The sequence below is a fragment of the Salarias fasciatus genome, chromosome 23 (genome assembly GCF_902148845.1).
Source record: "Salarias fasciatus chromosome 23, fSalaFa1.1, whole genome shotgun sequence".
In the NCBI taxonomy this organism is placed as follows: Eukaryota; Metazoa; Chordata; class Actinopteri; order Blenniiformes; family Blenniidae; genus Salarias; species Salarias fasciatus.
The window spans coordinates 8,688,140-8,710,419 of NC_043766.1; the positions used below are offsets into that span (position 1 = coordinate 8,688,140).

The window sequence follows — 22,280 nt, forward strand, 5'->3', positions numbered from 1 at the left end:
ATTTCGTTGTCTTTTGTTAAGGTCTGGGCCCTACGGAGTATCTTTTGACATCCCCTTTAGTAAGGAGGACAGTGCTTCTGCCCTTCCGTCCTCCATGCGTGGTATGGTCAGGTCTATCAGCACCGACGATGGTTCTGGTTTCAAGGTGCACCACATGCCCCGAGGAATGAAGCGGAACCTGTCCTTCCAGCCAGTAAATGGTCAGAGCGTTGCCATCGAAGAAGAGGGCTGCCCCGATAGCCTTGCTGTCATGGACGCTGACATGCAAGCATTCGCCAATGGGCATGGAGGTGTCATGGCACCAGGCCCCTCCATGGACGAGGCCCTCCAGATCGTCCATAGCCCAAGTAGGCCTCCAGCAGAAGGCATCAACAATGGTTTCTTCTTGCACAGTCAGAGCCACAGGGCTGCTGCTGCTGCTGGCTTAGATGCAACGTCTGAGGGAGACTCTAAAGGTCCTCTGAGCATCACAGACACTACAGAGGTTGACACCGGCATCCATATCCGAACAGAAGATATGCTAGACGAAGATTCCTCTCTGAAAGACTGTTCAGTGAATATGGAGTTGGACATGGATACGCCAAGCCCCTGTCCTAGCAGTCTCAGCAAATCCCCCTCAGCGGTGAAGATGACCAGCTTTGCCGAACAGAAGATGAAAAAGCTGAATCCGTCAGCACCTGACTCAGGTCGGGGCAGCAGCAGCTCCCTGAAGACCACACCAGAGGGCTCTGAGTTTGGCCTTCCATTATCTGTCTCCTGGGCACCGACCCCCGAGCACAGCCCCATCCATCACACTCCGCCAGCCCTCACCCCTCAGAAGCCCTCTACAAGTGTCCAACTTCCACCCAATGATCCAGCACAAGTCATGGCTACAGAGATGGTGCAGCTAAGGATGAGGCTGGAGGAGAAACGGAAAGCCATTGAAGCACAGAAGAAGAAAGTGGAAGCTGCTTTCACAAGACATCGGCAAAAGATGGGACACTCTGCATTCCTCAACGTGGTGAAAAGGAAAGGCGATGGAGCTGCTAGTGGAGAGGAAGTCGGGAAAACTGAAGGAGAGGGACAGTCAGCAAGCACAAGTCCCTCCTTTAAATTTGGGAGGTGCAATTCAGACACGCCTGACGGGGCAGAACAAAGCAGCACAGCTTCCTGTTGGCAAAAGTCGCCCGGTGCAGGTGAGGAAGGAGCCCAGAGTTCTGCTCAACTGACTGAAGTAGATCTCACTGAGTATACGCGCTCCATCGAGAAACTCAACCATTCTCTGGCATTCCTGCAGACAGAGATGCAGCGATTAGCTCAGCAACAGGAAGTGATTATGGCCATGAGGGAACAACAGCATCAACAATCATGGGTAATCCCTCCTTCACATACAAACCCCTCGCCACAAAAACACAATCGAGCTGTCACTCGATCCTCAGGACCCTCTTCTCCCGCAGACTCTCCTCGTTCTGCCCACCGCTCTCCGACCAGCATTAAACGCAAGTCGGCCTCCTTCCACTCACGTAATCCTCGAACTGTTCGGCCAAACGAGCTCAAGTTGGCCCCCTACAATCGAATTCTGACTGCGCCGCAGTCTGTCGATAGCATCCCAAGACTACGTAGATTTTCTCCTTGCCAGCCGTTGGCAAGTTCCTTCGCTTACATGAGCGAGAAACCAGCAACTGCTAATCCAGAGACTGTAACTCGAGATGGAGACAAAAGCAAGAAAACTGAATCGGTGATTTCCCCAGAGAGAGATCTGGCAAGTGTATGCATCGTCCACTCGCCCCAAAAAGGTGCAGTAGATACAAATGTCAGCAAGCTGGAAGCAGAAGCTCATGGCCACTCTGCGACTGCCGATATCGAGGCAGATTATGAGAATACTGAAGATCAGACATCTGTTGTAGAACTCAAACCCACCATGCAGTCATCTTTCCCCGAGTTTCTGGCTCACCCTGTGGTAGAGACGTTTACCGTGACGCCCACAGAAATTCCCCCTCATCCAGACTCCTCCAGTCAGACCAAAAGTAATTTGATAGAGGTACCCCTGTCAGTCGTGAAGCCCCTGGAGTATCTGCCCCTTGACGATGGACTGGAGGCACAACAGGGCAACGTGGAAGCTCAGGATGATGAACAGAAGACATGCCATGGTTTCTTCTTCAAGGTAGGATTTCAAATAGACGAATAAACAAAATGCAAAAATAATGCCCTCTGTCCTAACATTTTAATCTAACGATGGCTTACCATGTCTAAATGTGTTTTTGTAGAAGTACTATCACCCAAATGGAACAAAAAATATGCTTTTTTTAAAACATGATTGCACAAGCTTTAATCAAATCCAAATAATAATAAGAAGAAACTTTATTTTTCTAAGTATAGTCATGTTTGTTTTCATGACAAACTCTTGTATTGACAATGAGATGAATTATTGTTTACGAAAATTGAGAGAGGAGGACTGCACTATCTGCCCATGTATAGTTTGTTAGATTGTAGCTCTCTACTGTCGGAGCTTTGATGTAGGTCAGAAAACTGGGGCTGCTTTGAATAATTAAAACACAGCTGTGGAAGTATCGGAGGGTAGAGGGGTTACAGTAGATAAGATATTATGAGGGTGGATAAAAGGGATGTGCACTGAGTTCGAGTCTACGTTGAATGAATTTGTACCTAGATTGAAGATATGTGTTGACTAATTTTATTACAGGCATCTTTAGTAAAAGGATGATTTTCTATCCACAGCATATTTACAGTGTGTAAGATCTTACACCTGTTGTTTGAATTTAATGCTTCTAACACAGGGCTGTAGCCATAACCATATGCTATGTATATTAAATAAACAAAGAAAACATCATTGTAAAGTTGTATTCCTGTCAAAAGAGAAATAATTTATTGGTTAAGGTCATAATGAAGTTTGCACATTGACCATAGAGGAAGGAGCTATACCTGAAAAACCGTGAAATATTGTTATTAATGTCATTACCTTTTATTAAAAAAAAATCCAAACTCAAAAAACCATAGGTTCAAAAAAGATGCATGAAATGAATTAAATATAAAAATTGTATTAATCTTTGAGCTTGCATTCCTGTCTGTGTTTCCTATAGGAGGATGGAAAAGCCGAGGAGAACATGGCTCAGAAGAGGGCTGCACTGCTGGAGAAAAGGCTGAGGAGGGAGAAGGAGAGTCAGCAGAGGAAGATGCAGCTGGAAGCTGAGCTGGAGCAGAAGAAAGAGGAAGCCCGGTGTGCATAGTTACTATTATAGATAGTTTCCCATCCATCCACCCATCTTCAATACAACTTTATCCAATTCAGGGTTGTAAAGTGCAAACAGGCTACCCACCTGAAGAACTCGCCAGTCCAACACATTACAAACACAGAGAATCAGGCGATTGGACACACTCACATTCACACCTAATGTCAAATTAGAGCTAAATGTTGGCCTCATGCAGATGATTCTTCTTTTAAGTTCTTTTAATTAGCATGCATTCATTTTATATTTTATACCTGAAAGAAAATGTAAAACTTGACAGTCAAATGTATCTCTTAATTATAGCCAATTTTCACAAGTTTTTTTTTTTTTTTTTTGCTTGAAACTGGTAAATTAGCAACTCCTTGTAAAATAAGTTAGTCGAGTTGTTAAGATTAGTGATCGTTGACTGTCATCTGGCAGTTCATTTGATTACTGAATAAATATGGATAAATTGATAACTGTTTTTTTCTTGTCGATCCAATATCTGTCCCTCTGTTCAGACTGAAAGCAGAAGAGGAGCGGATCAGGAAGGAGGAGGACAAGGCGAGGAAGGAGTTCATCAAGCAGGAGTACCTCAGGAGGAAGCAGCTGAAGCTGATGGAGGACATGGACTCTGTTATCAAAGCTCGGCCAGCCACTGGGGCCAAGCAGAGGCGGGGTCGCCCCAAGTCCATCCATCGTGACACTATAGACTCCCCAAAAACCCCAGTCAGGGCTGCCACAGGTAACCAAGGCAACCGGCAACACGCCTTCCCAAACCAGAGAGTCCAGCTCACCCCATCTGTTTTATCATTGTGTTGCTGCCACTCTGCCAGGTGCCACTCAAACATAAAGAAATATATATATTACGTCCTTAAAATCTCCTGGCATAAATGATTTACATAACTACACACAGATATTAAAAGTATGGGAGGATGACTTCCACCTCCACCCTCTGATTCCTGAAAGGGCAATGCAGAAGAAGTATGCACGTGTGCGTTCCATGCAAATGTAATACACCCTTATCTAATCCACATTAATAGACTTTCATTCATGCATTAGTCGTTGTGTGTATGTCTGTTTCACATGCATCGAACAGAGGTAAAGCTGAATCATCATAGCACAGAGACTGCATTGCCCTTCGACGGGCTTGACACAAACAGAGCGCACAGTGTGGTGAAGTCTTCATCGGTGGCGTCTTGTCTAACTGTGTTGTGGTTCGCTACGTTTCATTTCTTCACATCCAGGTTCACGCCAACGTGTCTTTTCAGTTTCTAGCTTGTCCCTGGCTTCCCTCAACCTTGGAGACAGTGACAGTGTTCACTCTGACAAGAGAGGACCAAGGTAAGATGTTTTCACGCCTCCTTTAGTTTGGTGACTCAGGCTTTTGTACTGTTGATTCACAGTTTTTTTTCTTTCTTTTAGGCATAAAGCAGTGTCCAATGTTGATTTATTGTCATGGCATACTGCTAATGAATAGTATCCATCATGGTATCCAAGTTTGTTAAACCCTTTAACTTTAAATGTGTATGTAATAAAGTGTATGGAGTAAATTCACAGAGAGCTAGCAGAAAAACTGCAGTGATCACTGATGTAACAGCAGGTGTTTTTGTTGTAACAGGTGGTAAGAAGAAGTAGCAAAATGCATTTAGTTTTGCATCCAGTCCACTTCACTGCTGTAACTTCTTCCTTTTTTTTTTTTTTTTTTTTTTTATTACTTTCTCTCCTGCTTGTCACACATGTCAGGAGTGCTAGTTTAGCTTCTGGCAGCCTCTTCTACTTTCTGAGGTCTCCTAAACTGAGAAGGAGGAGGTTAGTTTCTGCTTAGCGTTAAGTCTTGAGCCACTTCACACTGCCTAGAGCCCAATCCTGCTCTGAAACCCTTCCCTCACAGCAGGTTTTATCAGAGATGGGCGAGCACTCGATTCAGACACAACAATGCTTTTGGTTTTTTTGTTGTTTAATCTTCATCTATAATCCTCATTCTAAACTCCCCAGCACTGGTGTAATGCTTTCTTTTTTCAGTACTGCCATCAAAACTTCATAAAATGTCACTTTTGCTATTATTTGCAATTACTTCTCTGCTGTGCCTTCCTCACAAATTCTTCCTTTTCACTGTTTTTCGCACAACGAAGCACAAAAATAAATTCAGACCCACCACTCCATCTTATCAAGTCATTAGTCTTCATGGTTTAAGTAGTGTCAAGCTGTATATGATTCAAATTAAACCTGCAATTCCAGTACCAGGAGAAAGAAAAAGTTACAATGACTTGTTAATGTGGAGACTTTGTCTCACAAACTGAACATTTTATATTTAAGTAAAGTTTTTTCCTTAATTGCCCTTACTGTATGACTTTCCCACTATCCTCACAGTCACACGGGTAGAACAGTGCATCTCTAAGCTATAGTGGGATATATGGTATTAATTTCCCATAATCACAAACTGAAAACTCACGGAATTTGTTGTTCTGCCCGTTTTAAAATGATACAGAGCAAATGAAAGCCATGTGTTGCACTTTATTTGGTTGGAACTTTTGTTGGCCGTAAATGCACTAAACTGCACTCGCTGCCTTGCTTGCAAGTCTTGCTGCTTAATGCTTGCAGTAAAGATGTCACAGCACTTCAACTTCAACCAAATTTTTAAGTTTAAACCGAGAATTGCACATTAAAAAAAAGAAAAGGCTGATCTAACACTCAGTGTGTGTGTGTGTGTGTGTGTGTGTGTGTGTGTGTGTGTGTGTGTGTGTGTGTGTGTGTGTGTGTGTGTGTGTGTGTGTACATGGTAGACCTGACTCTGCAGATGGCTTCCTCTCTCCGAGTTGCTCTAGCAGCAGGAATGGTGAGAAGGACTGGGAAAATGGATCCACCACTTCCTCCGTTACATCCAACACAGAATATACTGGTAGGTCAATGAGTGCATTGTCGTTTGTGAACTACGTACTGTACATATGTGAGACTTGATCATCTCACTTTCTCGAGAGACATACAAATATAGTAAGGAAATATGTGTTTGGTAGATTGTTACCTCTGCCAGGAGTTTATGTAATCACGTCCGTCTGTTGGTTTGTTGGTTGGTTGGTTGGTTGGTTGGTTGGTTGGTTGGTCGGTCTGTTAGCAACATTACGGAAAAAGTAATGGACAGATTGCAATGAAACTTTGTGGAAAGATGGGTCTTGGGCTAACTTAGAATCCATTAAATTTTGGTGATGATCCGGATCACTGTCTGGATCCAGGAATTTTTTGAAGGATTCTTTATCATTGAGAGATAGGGCAGTCTTTGACATGGTTGGGCAGGCTCGCAGACGGGGGCGACAAACGCCTGGTTCACACAGGACACACCGCACGCGGAAGCAGAAGCGCTGCGCACCGAGTTTCAGGTCGGCGCCCCTGTTAACCTATCTGACGGTTCATACAGGAGGCGCGGGACAGCGCCGTGCGCGCCGTGGACCGCGGGCGCTCCGCTCCTCTCTATTTGCTCTGCGAGCCGTGCGCGCCGTGCACCGCCAGTTGTAAAGCTGGACAGAGCAGATCGCACCACACAGGAAGTTAGGAACGGAAAATACGAGAGAATCCGGTCCATTTTCACATTAAAATGAAGTAAAATAACATAAATTATGTTGCCTTTCGGTTTTCCTTTTCAGATAAACACACACACACACACACACACACACACACACACACACACACACACACACACATACACACACAGGGAGAGAGGGCGAGAGAGAGAGGCACCGCACGCTGCAGCGCTACGCTCCGATCACACCTCCGATCACAATGTTGTTTTATTATATATGGTGTTCTTGTTGTTGGTGACTGATTTCAGCTGTGGCGGAGGTCTGCGCTCTCTGAGTGCCAATTTCTAGTTTCTTCTTTTTTGATTCCTTTATTTAACTAGGTAAATCCCATTGTGATCAAAGACGTTTTTTTCAGCAGTGACTTGACAGTAACATGATTTAAAATCAACAAATGAAAGCGAACAACAGATTTAAAAAATTCAATCAGTTTTATTTTGTCTGAAATCCTTTTATGTTGTGAAATGTGTTGGACAGGTAGCAGTTGTGACTGAATATTTGAGTTACACCCTTCAAATAAAAAGTCTAGTTATCCCTCTTATTGCTAAAAACAAGATATTGTGGGCTCATTGGTTTTTGCCCATTCCACAAATGCATGTCGTTTACAAATATGTGAAAAGAAACTGATTTTTACGGATTGATACAACAAAGAAATAGAAGGAAAAGTGAATGTTTTTCCTGTCTGACTTCTGTTTTCTTGTTTTGTTTTTCATTTTCAGTCAGTTGTTCAGAATGTAAGAAGGGAGCTTTCTTTTTTCTGATGGTGCTGCCTTCTGCTTTTCCAATCCAACATTCTTGATCCTGTGCTGCATTCAGAGTTCACATTCCTTTGTGAGATGAAGTGATAGCAGAGACAAACCCAACCAGCAGAAATCCTCATCCATTATTTATCAAGAAGAGGGTAAAAATAGGGAGAGAAGACTTTTTTTCCTCGTGACATAAATAAGTGGTTGCGATCGCGACAGCCTGACACTGACTTTCCTACCTTGTGTTTTCATTCAGGACCAAAGTTGTACAAGGAGCCCAGTGCCAAGTCTAACAAACACATCATCCAGAATGCTCTGGCCCACTGCTGCCTCGCTGGAAAGGTCAACGAGGGGCAGAAGAACAAGATCTTGGAGGTAAAAGCAAGGAGGCCTCACTGTACTGTCTTTGCCCAGTCAGCTCTGAAGTCTTCAATTTACTGTTTACTTTTAATTATTTAAAATGAAGTCCCTTTTTTTTAAAAGTGTCCCATAAATACGTTGAGGTCCGCTTATCTTTATTAGGATACATGAAAAAGTCAAGTCTTCAAAGCATCTGCAATAGAAGCAGGAAGTTGTTACCTCTTTGCCTGATGAGCTTTTCCTTCTTGACCTTTCCAGGAGATGGAGAAATCCGAAGCGAACAACTTCTTGGTTTTGTTCCGAGATTCTGGCTGCCAGTTTCGTTCTCTCTACACCTACTGCCCCGAGACAGAGGAGATCAACAAGCTGGCGGGCATCGGCCCCAAAAGCATCACACGCAAGATGATTGAGGGCCTTTATAAATACAACTCGGACAAGAAGCAGTTTAGCCAGATACCAGCGAAGACCATGTCAGCCAGCGTGGACGCAGTGACCATCCACAACCACCTCTGGCAAACCAAGAAGCCAGCCACTCCAAAAAAAGTAGTGCCTGTCCAGTCCTAATGGAACTCGATTCCTGTAAACATTGTAGTTTCTCCCCGGAGTGGAAAGACCCTATTTAAAATTGCACTTCACTGTACATATCCATAAAGATTCAAACACCTGCAACGCCAGTTAGATGAATGCATTTTTGTCCTTTTATACGTTTGTTTCTCCTGTCATTGCACTCACGTCCTCGCTCATCCTGCATAATCTGGACTGGATGTGACAGAACTCAACAATTGTGAACAACTGGAATGTATGACAAGGTCGAGGAATGATGTAAATGTAGTCATGTGCGTGTTTGTAAGGATTGGGCATGTTGGCGTCAGTTTTTTTCGAGGCTACGTCTGAGTGTTGTACTTGTTCTCCATGTGCCAAACGTCAAAAAAAACAGACAGTATGAATGCCAGAACAGTTTACTGGGTACACTGAAGCACTGAATGTTTTAATTCATGTACAGGTTGGTTTGTGTTTGCATTATCCTGTTGATGTGTGGCCTTATTTGGTTCAGCGTGAGAGTGTAATGAGATGACTGCAAAGCAAATGCTCTTCCTGTATTTTCAGGAACTCTTTTGTTCTTTTGTCTTCATCTCTGTGAGTAAACAGTTTGTGTATCACGGTGAGTAAAACACTAAAGGGCCAAAAACGTACTTTTCATACAGCTAGCATTAGCCACACAGATTTCGTGTGTTCAGCTTGACAAAGCCAATCGGTTTCAGCTTTTCCCAAACCGTGTAGAGAAAGCAGGATATGACCCTGGATGGCTGGTTATCAGCCTGTGGGTGAAGACGCCCACAGAGTGGTTTTTGCAGTAATGGACAATGTGCGAATACACAGACACTCTGTCACCTTTTGAAGCTGCAGTGGTTACTTTTTGGTGTATGAAGAAATGTTGCAGTTTACTAAATGTTTGGCCTCGGAGGCAATCAGTATATTTGTCGTGTTGCATCCAAAAGAAATGGCGATCCAGTGATGCAGATCTCCTTGCTGCTGGTTCACAGCAGGTTTGTGAACAAAAAACACAGCTCAGTATTTTATTTTGTTTTTTTCTTATTGTTATATGTTGATCTTAAAATCACATTCCCAACCACCGCTGTTGGGAATATGAATGAAGAATATTAAACATTGATGATGATTGAGTGAAAAATTTACTTGAGTACTTTAAAGATCCAAGTTCAAGCTGAAGTGTACTCATCTTAGTACTTTTCGGTCAGTATTGCCCTTTTTTTCTTTTTTGAAAAAAAGACCACAGTATGAAATGGTTGTCATTTTCGATGTGCATTTGTCAGTCTGTCATCACACAAGTGGGTTTTCACATTAGAGGAGTGAAGAGTGTATCTTCGCAGCACATTTTCTCTGTCGACTATAAATGCAACGAGTCCTAAATAGGTCATTATTATTAGAGTAGTATCATTATGGAACTTTGACTAGATTGTTTTTTCCATTCTTAGTAGATTATATTTAAATAATAATGCAAGGCAGAATGAGGCAAATCCCTGTTGCTGCGTACGGGTAAAGACTCCATGTTTTTGTCACCAAATATCAAGTCAACACCATTTGCAGGTACGAATTTCGACTAATTCTGCTTACCTGGTGCTTTGTTTTTAACTGGGGGGATATTTATGAAAGTTAGTGAGTAGGTTTTAGTTTTTTGTTTTTTTATATATAATCAAGGATGACAGAAGGAAGAAGTATTTCTCTCCAGTGTTTGTTGGAAAACTTTGGTCTACAGAAGTTCGTGCCCATCTGCTTTTTGGCTGATTATGGCCAAGGTGAAAAGATGTTTTGGAGCTGTAATGATATTGTATAGTGTGTTTATGTGAGCTATCAAGTCACTATGATAACTTTGTTTTGGCAACGTGCTGTCATTCAGCATGTTGCTGAACATGTAGTCCAATTTTGGTTTGTCTTTGTTTTATTTTTGCATTCAATAAAATAAAGCATGGATTGCTCATTTATTTGACTTTGATTGCAAAGTGATGTCTTCTTTGAAATCCAATTACATGAAATGGAATTTCACATATTCCTGCTTTGGTTTCAGATTGTTTTTTTTTTTTTTTTGTCTTATTATTCTTTCTTTTAGTAGATGCATAGAAATTGAGACAAAATGTTCTGGTATCAAGCACTAGTGCAGCATAATGTATCCAAAGAAACAGGATGTATAAAGAGTGCATTCTACCCAGGATAAGAGCAATCACAATGCTACAACATCTGACTTATTTCCAGGTGACATTGGTCCATATAGCTTTTTATGATACATTCACACATATTCCAATTAAGAACTAAAATTGATAGCCATTTTCTCAATAATGGAGTTCTGCATAACACACTTTTACACAATCAGCAGATTGCATGAAGGTGTTTTCACTGTATAAGGTGAAATCAGTCCTCTGTAAAGACGGTTGAGAGGTACTACTCTTTTCATTGTTAATTAAACACTTTAAATCGATAGTTATTACAACAGTGGCAATACACTGAAGTCCAGCTCTGAATCAAATTGTAAAACTTCAAAAGCTGTGTGTTTAAAAGTCTCAATTTTCTGTAGGTATGGATGGATCTGTGTGATGGCTAAATCAGTGTAGAAAGTGGATGGATTTATGGATTCTGATTTTGTAAAGCAATATTTTGGGTATACTCCTTAAACAATCGAGGCAAGACTTTAATAACGACTACTGTTGTAAGCATGTTAGATTAGGGATTTTACTTTTCAACTGGAAGTCACGCCTCTATTTGTCCTACATTTTCCGTCCCTTTGTCAAACCTATTCAAACGTTTATAAACAAGTAAAATTTCTCATTTTCATGTAGCGTTCCTGTCAAACCTGACCAGTTTACCAGTGTCCTCTTTAAAAAAGTGCCATAAATTTCATTCATCAGTCATGAGATCACATAACCTTGTTGTCACATAACCTTCCAATATATATAATAAATCTATAAAAGTGTTACAAATTTTTGTTTCTTTGATGAAACTTAAAGCTAATCATTTATATTCATCTTTTTTTTTTTGGAGGGGGGGTGGTAAACATTTTATAACAATGGACTAGATCATCAAGTTTGATTTACCCTCCCCTCTCATGATGCACACAAATCGCACACACATTGCATGCTTCCTTCTAGCTTCAATGGAAACCCTATCTGTAATTCCAACACAGAGATGTTTTCATGCACAGTGGAGGTTTGGTAGCTGAAAACATGAATTGTGCAGTATCAGACCTATGTAGCAGCATGATCAAGTCCTGTTATTGATATCCTCTGTCTTTTACAAGTCACCAGACATTTGCTAACCCCATTTGTTATAATGGAGCTCAAATTTCAATGTTTTAAATCCAAAAATCTCAAACACACTAGTGCACAGAAGGTTGCCTCTGCCAGGAAGTAAATCTTCTCAGCACCATTGGTTTCTTAGTTGTGAGACACTGAACAGAATAGCTTGAAATCTTGGTGACGGACTGGGATAAAATTTGTCACACAAACAGAGGATATTTAAAGTTTGAAGCGCTCGCATTTTTAGCAAGAACCAGAAGATAATCTGGATTCAGGATCAAGACTGAACCTTTTTTGGCTTTTATTAAAAGATATGATTATGAAAGAGAATGGAACCAAAGTTGGGATACTGACTCCATACATGGAGCTTTTATACTTACAGCTGCACTAGCATTTGTTTTTTTTGTTTTGTTTTGTTTTTTTTGGTGAGCACCACCATCCAGAAAAACCAACCAGATTAACTGGTCATGAAGTGGACATTCAATGGCTTAATAGCATCAAAAAATGAATCTATATAGTAAAAAACCCACAGAAGAATTTGTGTTTGAATTACTTTTTTTTTATTTTTTGAATATATTTATATGTATGTATATATATATATATATATATATATATATATATATATATATATATATATATATATATATATATATATATATATGTATATATATATGTATATATATATGTGTGTGTGTGTGTGTGTGTGTGTGTGTGTGTGTGTGTGTGTGTGTGTATGTATATGGATATAAATAAATAAATAAATAAATATGTATATATAATATATATGTGTGTGTATGTATATGTATATAAATAAATAAATGAATAAATAAGTAAATAAATAAATAAATAAATAAATAAATAAATAAATACATAAACAAACAAACAAACAAACAAACAAATAAATAAATAAATAAATAAATAAATAAATAAATAAACAAGCAAACAAACAAACAAACAAACAAATAAATAAATAAATAAATAAATAAATAAATAAATAAATAAATAAATATGTTCTCGTCTTTTCATTTCTGTCCTTTGTGTTTCTTTGTTTGCCTCCTCTCCTCTTCAGTGCCCCCCTCTCTGCTCCGTTTCCGGCTTCTCTCGGAGCTGTTGACTGTCGCCGGTTCTGTCTCTTGCCTTTCATGTATTTTTACAGGCTTTGTACACTTGACTGACTTTTTCTTTTTTTCCAGAGCATACACCTCACTGCAGGCAGACAACAATGGAAACAAATGAATCAACATTTGTTGAGCAATCTTTCATAAAGCACCATTATTGACAAAGGTTTTTTTGGTGAAAAGGTAAGCTTAATTTCCTGCACTCCTAAAAAACAGCACTGAAACAAAAGACATGGAATCTTTGATTGTCACTCACGTGTTGATGGCCGGAATGGCATAGTGTCCACAGTTCGTCATCATGACTCCATCTATGCTAGGATCGTCGACCTCAACTAAGAAGGAGCGAGGGATGCCTGTTGTTTTCTTTATTGGTCTGTCATTTTCCTGGCAAATGTAAACAGATATCAACAGTTAACACCGACTGTTAACTATCTAAAAGACATTCACTCTTGGACGCCTTAATTTAGACTTTGCTTAATTCCCAGTAACCCAGATGGCTTTGACAAGAATGATGTGGAAGTCATTCTGAAGTCTGAACACAGAATTCTGGATTCGTGTCAAAGTTCAGCGCAAAATTGAGCACTGTTAGAAGGTGGGCTGAATGAGACATATGGATATTCACCCTGATTGCTGTACAGTCTCTGATGTGGTGGCCAGGAACTCCACAGCGATGGCAAACATAATCAGGATGAAGGGTGCTGGCCTTCTTGGTCAAACTGAAAGAGAGAAAGAGAAAATATAATGTATTTAATAATGAAGGCTCAAAAAATGAGAGCACAGATGACAACAGAAAAGCAGATGGTATAAAAGAGACAGAAATGTGTGACGCATAAGACTCACTTCATGTAATTGTAGGATTGTTCCAGGACAATCTTGAGCTTTTCCTCCTCTGGGATGTCCATTTCAGCCACGTTAATCATCTGTAAGTACAACAGCAGAAATGTTAGCTTTCAAACAGACATCAAGGTGTCAAGTAGTGTTTTAACTGAAATAACAAATGCATGATAAATATGAAAAAAAAAAACTGAAATGAGTGTCTCTGGAGATGGCTTAGAGAGACTTGGAGATTAAGTTTCCTAAATGTGCACATCTTTTGTAAACATTATTTTGGAACTGAAGTTTTCATTTCTTATCAATGAAGATTTTGCAGAGTTCTGCTAAATGTTGTTAGACCAGTGTAAACTAATCTGTCAGATATGCTCTAATATATATGTGTGAGAGAAGCAACATCACATTTAATACGATGTACATCACATTTTCAGCACATTTTGTAATACATTTTGTGACAGAGTGCTCTGAGGGTTTGGCTACATACGGATTCTCTGCTGGCTCCAGAGGGACGCTCATGGGGATGTCGGACAGCTGATCGCTCACTGAAAACAAAAAGAAAAAACAGTTCTCAATGACAGTGCAGTCCCTTCCTGAATTGTCTCGAAATAACAGACCTGGATGTACAGTAAATACCCAGAATGCCTGTTCTTATTGTGCATACTCCTCGTTAACTGAGCACTTTCTAAGACTCTTTCAGAATAAGTCATGCCAAACAAAATCCACCACTGAACAAACTTACTTGTTGCTGGCCTTGGTTTTAAAGCTGCGCTTGGGCGTAAAGATGGGAATCCTTCTGATGATGACTGAGGAGCCCAGAGGGATCACAGCATCACCAGCCACGTACTCTGAAAGAGATTAACACACAAATGGAGGATTGCAGTTTAATGATCACATCATTGCAACAACAATTACATTTTATCCTCATTTTATTTAAGACGACATGATTTTCACACAATCAGAGAAGATCATTTTGCACCATGTTGTGTCTGTTTATTATGGAGCTTTTGATGCAACATTTTCTGGTCACATTGTATTAATTCATAGTTGTTTTTAGTCATATTGTGTCAACATTCATTTTCTCTACCAAACAGTCTGCATGGGGTCACAGTTGCACTATGATGAACAATTGTATTTGTTCAGACAAGGCCCGTTTCCCAGCATCATTTGAATCATATCCATGAGAAGTTCATTTTCCAAGCATGATATTCATTCATTCAGTCTTTATGACACTCCATTTCTTCTTTTGGCCTATTTAATTATGCAATATAATGTTGCATCCGCAGATAATCTTGTCCTGATAATGCTTATTTTGCATTTGTGCTTTGCAAAGTCACCATAAACACACAGGTATCAGTCCCTGCATAATATGCTGTTGCTCGGGTCAAAGAAATCTGCCTGAGGCCTTCACAGTCCGTTCCTGATGACTCAGTAAAGTAAAGTAAAGTGTCAGACAGTTGCTTCAACCAATCAGATTTCGAGTTGGCGTCTCAGCGCCTTCTAGCAGGCGTACACTAACAGCAGCGTATCCAGGCCTTCTGGTTTACATTCACCAAGAGATACAGTAGGTGGCGGTATGCACCTAAGTGGTTGGTCGCCACCCGCAATTATTCCAAAGAAGAAGAAAAAGAAGACCGGAAAACATATGCCAGAGGGCAAGTTCCACTTTCAGCCCTGGATTTGATGGCAATCGAGATGCTGATGGAACTGAAACGTACGGATAATCTATATGACAGAGCAATTGGACTATTTTTAAGGAAGGAAAGGAGGATGGATTTTGTTTACAAATAATCGGGATTTTGGTGAGTAAAATGTTCCGCTGTTCCTAAATAACATTGCTGTTTTATTAAGTTGTTCATGCTCATTCTATGTGCACAGATGTAGTTGGAGATTTGTGCACTTCAGCAAAGGCATTTATGCTGGCTGCACAAGTATCTATCTGCTATGCAACAGCTCTTTATATGCATATCTGTATAATAAGATGTAAATTATAGACTTAAAATAGTTATTGAGAGATGGATTGGTTCAGGCGGATCTGTTGTGAAGGCCTTAGTAGTGCAGTGCATATGTCCCCTTCATTACCTGTCTTACTCTGCTCGTCAGTGACCTGCAGGTCACTATTCCGGCCGTGAAGTTTCTCCCTGCTCATGATCTCCCTCTTCAATTCACTCAGCGTGACCTGGGAGCGGTGAAATACCAGTGTCTTGAAGCTAACTTGGGAGAAAAACTTATAATGTACAAAAGCCATGATCAAATCAGGGACTCCTCTCGATGCTACAGATGCTTTTTCACTCCGGGAACGTCGGCGAGAACAAAATAACAGCAAAAGTGAGCAGTTTTGACTGTAAATTGGACTTTTCCAACACCAGAAAGTACTCGAACGTGCGAAATGCAACCAAACACGGAGCAAAATGAGACTGAAAAATTTGAATGTGCCTCAAAGCAATGGTTGGTGACGTCATGCCCGCACGTGAGAAAACACGTGCATGCTGCGTTCAAGTGACGGACCCACGGTCCGACATCTTACTGTCACAGAAAACTCAACACTTATTCAACACGTTTATGTATACACAAAGTATACATATTTTCCTTAGTATACACTTGTGACCAGTGTCCATCCATGCACCATTATTTAAACATTCAAATGGCGTCGTTGTTATTTTCTTACAATACTTGTAATTCTTGTCCATTTTTTTTGCCGGTCCTTGAAAGCAGCACCTTGCGCTGTCACCATGACAACTAAAATCTTTCAAATACACAAAACATGTTTGATTCACAGTCAACAATTTACAAACAAGCAAACACAGTGTAGTTTGCAAATACAAAACGTAATTCAAGCTTTCAAGGGCAAAAAAATAATTATGTGCAAAAACAATTGTGCAGCTGCTTGAATTACTGACATGTGACTTATGATAGGCTCTTACCACGGTCACGTGACTTTGGCATTAATGAGCAAAAAATAAAAATAAAAAAAATGCAGTGAGATCCACACACAAATGCAGTCACACACATCCACTGGATCTTTGCGGTGAACCTCTATTGAGGTACATACCCCACTTTAGATCACAGGCCTATATTTCTGTTCTCTCAGTCTTTCATAAGCAGCCAGCATCAGCAACTTGTAACCATTTCATGACCTTCTACCAGACAGAAACCTGTGTGAGGCATGCTTCACATCAATGCAGCTGCTCAAGGAAGGGATCGAAGGGATCCTTTTTTACTGTTGTCTTTATTACTGTCAGTTAACAGGACAGCATGAGAAGACTTACAGTTTTCACCTGGTATAGAGTATAATTTAACACTGCTGCAAATACAGCAGTGTTTGGGCTAAATCAGAAAAAAAAATCTGAGGAGGACATCTTTGTGTCAGTGTGTATTTAGACAACACATGTGAAATAGAGCAAAACATTTAAGCCATTGTGTGTTAAAAAAATGCTTTAACACACAAGCAATTTTTAGATTTTTAAATGTTTTCATTTTTGTTGATAGTTTTCCTTTTCCTTCATATTTTAACTTTAATGGCACCTGTAATGTCTTCGTTTTATTGATTTTTTGACTGTATTATGCTGTCAAAATATATAAAAAAAGCATTATTATTTGAAATTTTATGAGACAACGCATTGCAAGAAGAAAACCTAGTTTCAAATTTATGAGAAATTTTTGATTAGTACTTTTATGAGGGTATGGTTTGGTAGTTGTTAGTACTGTCATCTCTTTCCACCTAATTATACAGTGATGGTCAATGGATCATTCCTGTGGGAAGTTTTCGTATTCATACTGTGCCTCTGTGGGTCTGGTTCTCATGTTTCCTCCTCTATTCCAACATCAGGCGTCAGAGTGGGTCATTGTCTGTTTAGCTGTCTCTCTGTTTCCCTGGACTGACAACTATAAGCACAATGAATTATAATCTGTGGGAATGGATGCAATGAACTGGATTTGTCGGTCTCTGTTTATTGCAGAGTCTTCATGTCTTCCACTAGACGACATTGAACATCCACGTTGAGTAATTGAAGTAGTGGTATTGTGGACGTGCAGCTTTCTTTGCAAACCAGTTTCCCTGAGATGGACCACAATTTACTGTAGCAATGGATCCTTTTCTCTCAATTCAATTCAATTTCTTCTTCTTCTTCCTCTGTCTCTCTCTCTCTCTCTCTCTCTCTCTCATATTAAATGTGATGGAATTTGAAGTTAGTGTTATGCATTTGTGTTTGGCTCCATCTGCTGGACATAACTGGCACATAAACATGGATAAGGTGTGGACAGAATGAAAAAGTTCAAGAACAGGACATCCCTCACACCAGTGCTTCTAAATGCACACAGGTGTGTTTAGTCTTTCTCTGCAGGTTGTCAATACTGATTTGCACATGCTAAACAAATAGCCTGGACAGACAGATAATAGCATAGCTCCAACTCTAAACCTCTGTTTTGTTGAAGTGCTATATTGTATTATATCATTAAGATGCTGCAGGTAATGAACTATTCTTTAACAACCGATAACTACAACTTCCAGATCACTGTGGTTTTTCGTATTATCATGCTATTCAGGTCTTCAAAAGTAAAAAAAAACAACATTTGGCTACATGTAGCTGGAAGTCAAAGATATAGTCAGCCCATTCATGTAATCTTCAGAAAAACTTAAAAATATAGAAACTTTGTTTAATGTTGACACATTTTTACATCTGAGTTGTAATCCCAATCACTTGAACAGACTCAGAACATAATACAAACTAAAGTGGAAAGAAAATAAATCAAAACAATGTGGTCAAATAAATATATAGCAGATAAAGTCATAATTTGTCACAGCTGGCGAATGTCATCTTGTGGGCCGGACTGGATCATCTGGTGGGCCAGCTGAACAAGAAGAGAGGCCTGAGGAGGTTCAGGTAGGAAGCTATGAAGGACGTGCATGCAGATGGTGTGAGGAGGGAAGGACCAAGGAAACGGAGGATGTTGAATGAAAAGCATCTGCTGTGATCATGGGAAATCACCAAAATAAGAAGAATGAGGCTGAAATCCAAGAGTATTATTAATAGATTAAAACATTAATATTTAAAACTTTGGTCATCTAATGTGTATAAATAAAACATTTAGATAATTGTTACTGGGGGTGGGCGATATGGCAAAAATGTCATATCACGATTTTTTAAAATTAATATCACGATCACGATTTTATCACGATTCTTTTTTATATTGATTTTTCGAGACTAATTTGCAAGTTTGACCATTTTTTCCCCAATGTTAAACATATAAAACGTATAAAATGTATTTAAACATGTAAAACCCTAAAAGAAAAAAAAAGACAATTTAAGCTAAAGAAACTGGCTTTAAAAACTAAACACACCAAATAGATTATTAAAAAGGGTAAAAAAAAAATGCAAACTTAGCTGGTTACCTCTTAAAGGGCAACAATTCAGAACAAAAACAATTTAACTTTAATGTCTATAACCTGAGTGAATAATACAGCTGCTTGAGAACAAGTTTTTGTTCAGAGATCTAAGCTTTTATCTCCTTTTAAAAATGAGGTAAAAGATAATGATCAATAAAGTCACTTTTTACAAGAAACTAAACACATCAAATAGCTTTATAGCAGTTTTAATGGGATATAGTTTTAATAGTTGCGCTATATGACCACTAGAGGGCTCTGTCTCCATTGAAATAGAGCCCCTCATAATCCCATTAAATCAAAGACGTTCCACGAGTTATCAGACTAAAGGGCCGTTTCAGCTGTTAACTTGATGGTATGTTCACTAAGTGTCTTTTCATATTTCTGTGATTTGTTGTATGTAAAATCCCTCATGCTAGCTTGTGAACTGCGAGCGGTAGCTCGCTAGCTAGCGTTAGCATCGGTGCTAGCTTCAGCGTCTCTCTCCAGCTTTTCGGGGTGTTTCTATGGCGGCTGATCTCTTGTAGATCCCGTACTGCTGTTGTAAACCAGCTCTGCCTGACACAGCCTCCACCCAGCAGTAGCGCCAGTCAGAAAAGCTCCACAGCGCCCAGCTCGTTGTTAGCTGCCTTTGCGTCCCGAACGCAGCCCTGGCGGTGGGCTGCGCGTTTCTTTTTTTTTTTTTGTTTTGTTTTTAAAATCATGGTTAAAGGTGTAATACAACATTTTGATTTCCGGGTGGATCACCTAAATAATTGGTGGGTCTGTTTGTCAATCATTCTGACGAGCTGCTTTCGTAAGGCGGTTCTCCGTGCTTGCGCCCAATCAGCTTCTCTCTTTTGCGCATGCGCATTCAGAGTGTTTATGTAGCCGGTGAGCTTCTGAGCTCGTACTTACCGATGGCGAGTCTGACATAATGAAACTGTAGCTGTTTCGGAAAAAAAAGCTTTATTTATGAGCGAGGCGGATCGCAGAAACTGTACAGAGCCGTGCACGCCGGAGAAGAGGAGATCGCGCTCGTACACTTCCGCGTTTTGTGGGAGAAGCAGGAGAGCCGGGCGGATGGTCTGGCGCATGCGCGTTGTTCAAAAAGTGAGTAACAGACGTGGGGCTTCGTCTTTTCGAGAAAATGTTGTATTATATCTTTAATTTTGCTCCGCATGTATCTATTATGTATCTGGATAACTGCACTAGAGGGAATATTTAGTTAATATTATCTAAAGCTTTCAGGTAACATCATCACTCCAAAAAATATTATATACAGGTGAAAAAACAACGAGGAGAACGTGCCCTGTATACGGTTTAACGATCTTCCTGATTTATGAGATCGTCCCGACGTTATAATCCTTAACGATCTTATATTGTCATATCGCACACCCCTAATTGTTACATCTCTAGATCTTGATTTATTTTAAGTGAAATGACACACTGTAAAAAGGGGTTAAACTTGTAGCTGGGGAGTAGCTGGATGGACTCAGCATCCCAAGGAGACCTCTGACCTCTGGAGACGGTGGGCCACCTGGCAGCACGCAAACAAACGAGGCAATGGGAATTGTTGACAATAATGAGTGTCCTCATCCATTATTTATCAAGAGGAGGGTAAAAATAGGGAGAGAAGACTTTTTTTCCTCGTGACATAAATAAGTGGTTGCGATCGCGACAGCCTGACACTGACTTTCCTACCTTGTGTTTTCATTCAGGACCAAAGTTGTACAAGGAGCCCAGTGCCAAGTCTAATAAACACATCATCCAGAATGCTCTGGCCCACTGCTGCCTCGCTGGAAAGGTCAACGAGGGGCAGAAGAACAAGATCTTGGAGGTAAAAGCAAGGAGGCCTCACTGTACTGTCTTTGCCCAGTCAGCTCTGAAGTCTTCAATTTACTGTTTACTTTTAATTATTTAAAATCAAGTCCCTTTTTTTTAAAAGTCTCCCATAAATACGTTGAGGTCCGCTTATGGTCTACACTTATGGTAAATGGTCTACACTTATATAGCGCTTTTACACTGCATTGACAGAGCCCAAAGCGCTTTACACTGCATTAACACATTCACCCATTCACACACACATTCACACACCAGCTTATCTTTATTAGGGTACATGAAAAAGTCAAGTCTTCAAAGCATCTGCAATAGAAGCAGGAAGTTGTTACCTCTTTGCCTGATGAGCTTTTCCTTCTTGACCTTTCCAGGAGATGGAGAAATCCGAAGCGAACAACTTCTTGGTTTTGTTCCGAGATTCTGGCTGCCAGTTTCGTTCTCTCTACACCTACTGCCCCGAGACAGAGGAGATCAACAAGCTGGCGGGCATCGGCCCCAAAAGCATCACACGCAAGATGATTGAGGGCCTTTATAAATACAACTCGGACAAGAAGCAGTTTAGCCAGATACCAGCGAAGACCATGTCAGCCAGCGTGGACGCAGTGACCATCCACAACCACCTCTGGCAAACCAAGAAGCCAGCCACTCCAAAAAAAGTAGTGCCTGTCCAGTCCTAATGGAACTCAATTCCTGTAAACATTGTAGTTTCTCCCCGGAGTGGAAAGACCCTATTTAAAATTGCACTTCACTGTACATATCCATAAAGATTCAAACACCTGCAACGCCAGTTAGATGAATGCATTTTTGTCCTTTTATACGTTTGTTTCTCCTGTCATTGCACTCACGTCCTCGCTCATCCTGCATAATCTGGACTGGATGTGACAGAACTCAACAATTGTGAACAACTGGAATGTATGACAAGGTCGAGGAATGATGTAAATGTAGTCATGTGCGTGTTTGTAAGGATTGGGCATGTTGGCGTCAGTTTTTTTCGAGGCTACGTCTGAGTGTTGTACTTGTTCTCCATGTGCCAAACGTCAAAAAAAACAGACAGTATGAATGCCAGAACAGTTTACTGGGTACACTGAAGCACTGAATGTTTTAATTCATGTACAGGTTGGTTTGTGTTTGCATTATCCTGTTGATGTGTGGCCTTATTTGGTTCAGCGTGAGAGTGTAATGAGATGACTGCAAAGCAACTGCTCTTCCTGTATTTTCAGGAACTCTTTTGTTCTTTTGTCTTCATCTCTGTGAGTAAACAGTTTGTGTATCACGGTGAGTAAAACACTAAAGGGCCAAAAACGTACTTTTCATACAGCTAGCATTAGCCACACAGATTTCGTGTGTTCAGCTTGACAAAGCCAATCGGTTTCAGCTTTTCCCAAATCGTGTAGAGAAAGCAGGATATGACCCTGGATGGCTGGTTATCAGCCTGTGGGTGAA

General features: G+C 40.4%; 2 protein-coding genes and 1 long non-coding RNA gene across 3 annotated transcripts in view; 2 read left to right on the forward strand and 1 right to left on the reverse strand.

Annotated features, from left to right (window-relative positions):
• LOC115382348 (calmodulin-regulated spectrin-associated protein 2-like) overlaps positions 1-9,829 on the forward strand; it is a 48,866-nt gene extending 39,037 nt beyond the window's left edge. The window contains exons 12-20 of the mRNA XM_030084086.1: positions 22-2,143; positions 3,078-3,214; positions 3,725-3,948; positions 4,451-4,547; positions 4,950-5,015; positions 5,990-6,105; positions 7,781-7,899; positions 8,143-9,482; positions 9,817-9,829. Coding sequence (XP_029939946.1) covers positions 22-2,143; positions 3,078-3,214; positions 3,725-3,948; positions 4,451-4,547; positions 4,950-5,015; positions 5,990-6,105; positions 7,781-7,899; positions 8,143-8,448 — 3,187 coding nt within the window. The 3' untranslated portion in view covers positions 8,449-9,482; positions 9,817-9,829. The remainder of the gene's footprint in view (positions 1-21; positions 2,144-3,077; positions 3,215-3,724; positions 3,949-4,450; positions 4,548-4,949; positions 5,016-5,989; positions 6,106-7,780; positions 7,900-8,142; positions 9,483-9,816) is intronic.
• On the reverse strand, positions 8,911-13,921 carry LOC115382352 (uncharacterized). Its single transcript, XR_003930527.1, has 3 exons — positions 13,910-13,921; positions 12,867-12,871; positions 8,911-8,975 (listed from the first exon to the last, which is right to left on the reverse strand). It is a non-coding gene; the product is annotated as an uncharacterized LOC115382352 (long non-coding RNA).
• A 2,160-nt stretch (positions 13,922-16,081) lies between these two features.
• LOC115382008 (calmodulin-regulated spectrin-associated protein 2-like) lies at positions 16,082-22,028 on the forward strand. The gene is made up of 3 exons (XM_030083655.1): positions 16,082-16,106; positions 20,720-20,838; positions 21,209-22,028. The coding sequence occupies exons 1-3, from the start codon at positions 16,082-16,084 to the stop codon at positions 21,512-21,514; spliced, it is 450 nt and encodes a 149-aa protein (XP_029939515.1). The 3' UTR covers positions 21,515-22,028.
• Positions 22,029-22,280: the final 252 nt, after the last annotated feature.

Excerpts from the sequence above, each read along its gene's own strand:
- LOC115382008 (XM_030083655.1), top strand. The coding sequence starts at position 16,082 with ATGGTTGGTGACGTCATGCCCGCAC. Across the intron at positions 16,107-20,719 it reads TGGTGACGTCATGCCCGCAC|GACCAAAGTTGTACAAGGAG; the intron begins GTGAGAAAACAC and ends GTTTTCATTCAG. Across the intron at positions 20,839-21,208 it reads AGAAGAACAAGATCTTGGAG|GAGATGGAGAAATCCGAAGC; the intron begins GTAAAAGCAAGG and ends TGACCTTTCCAG.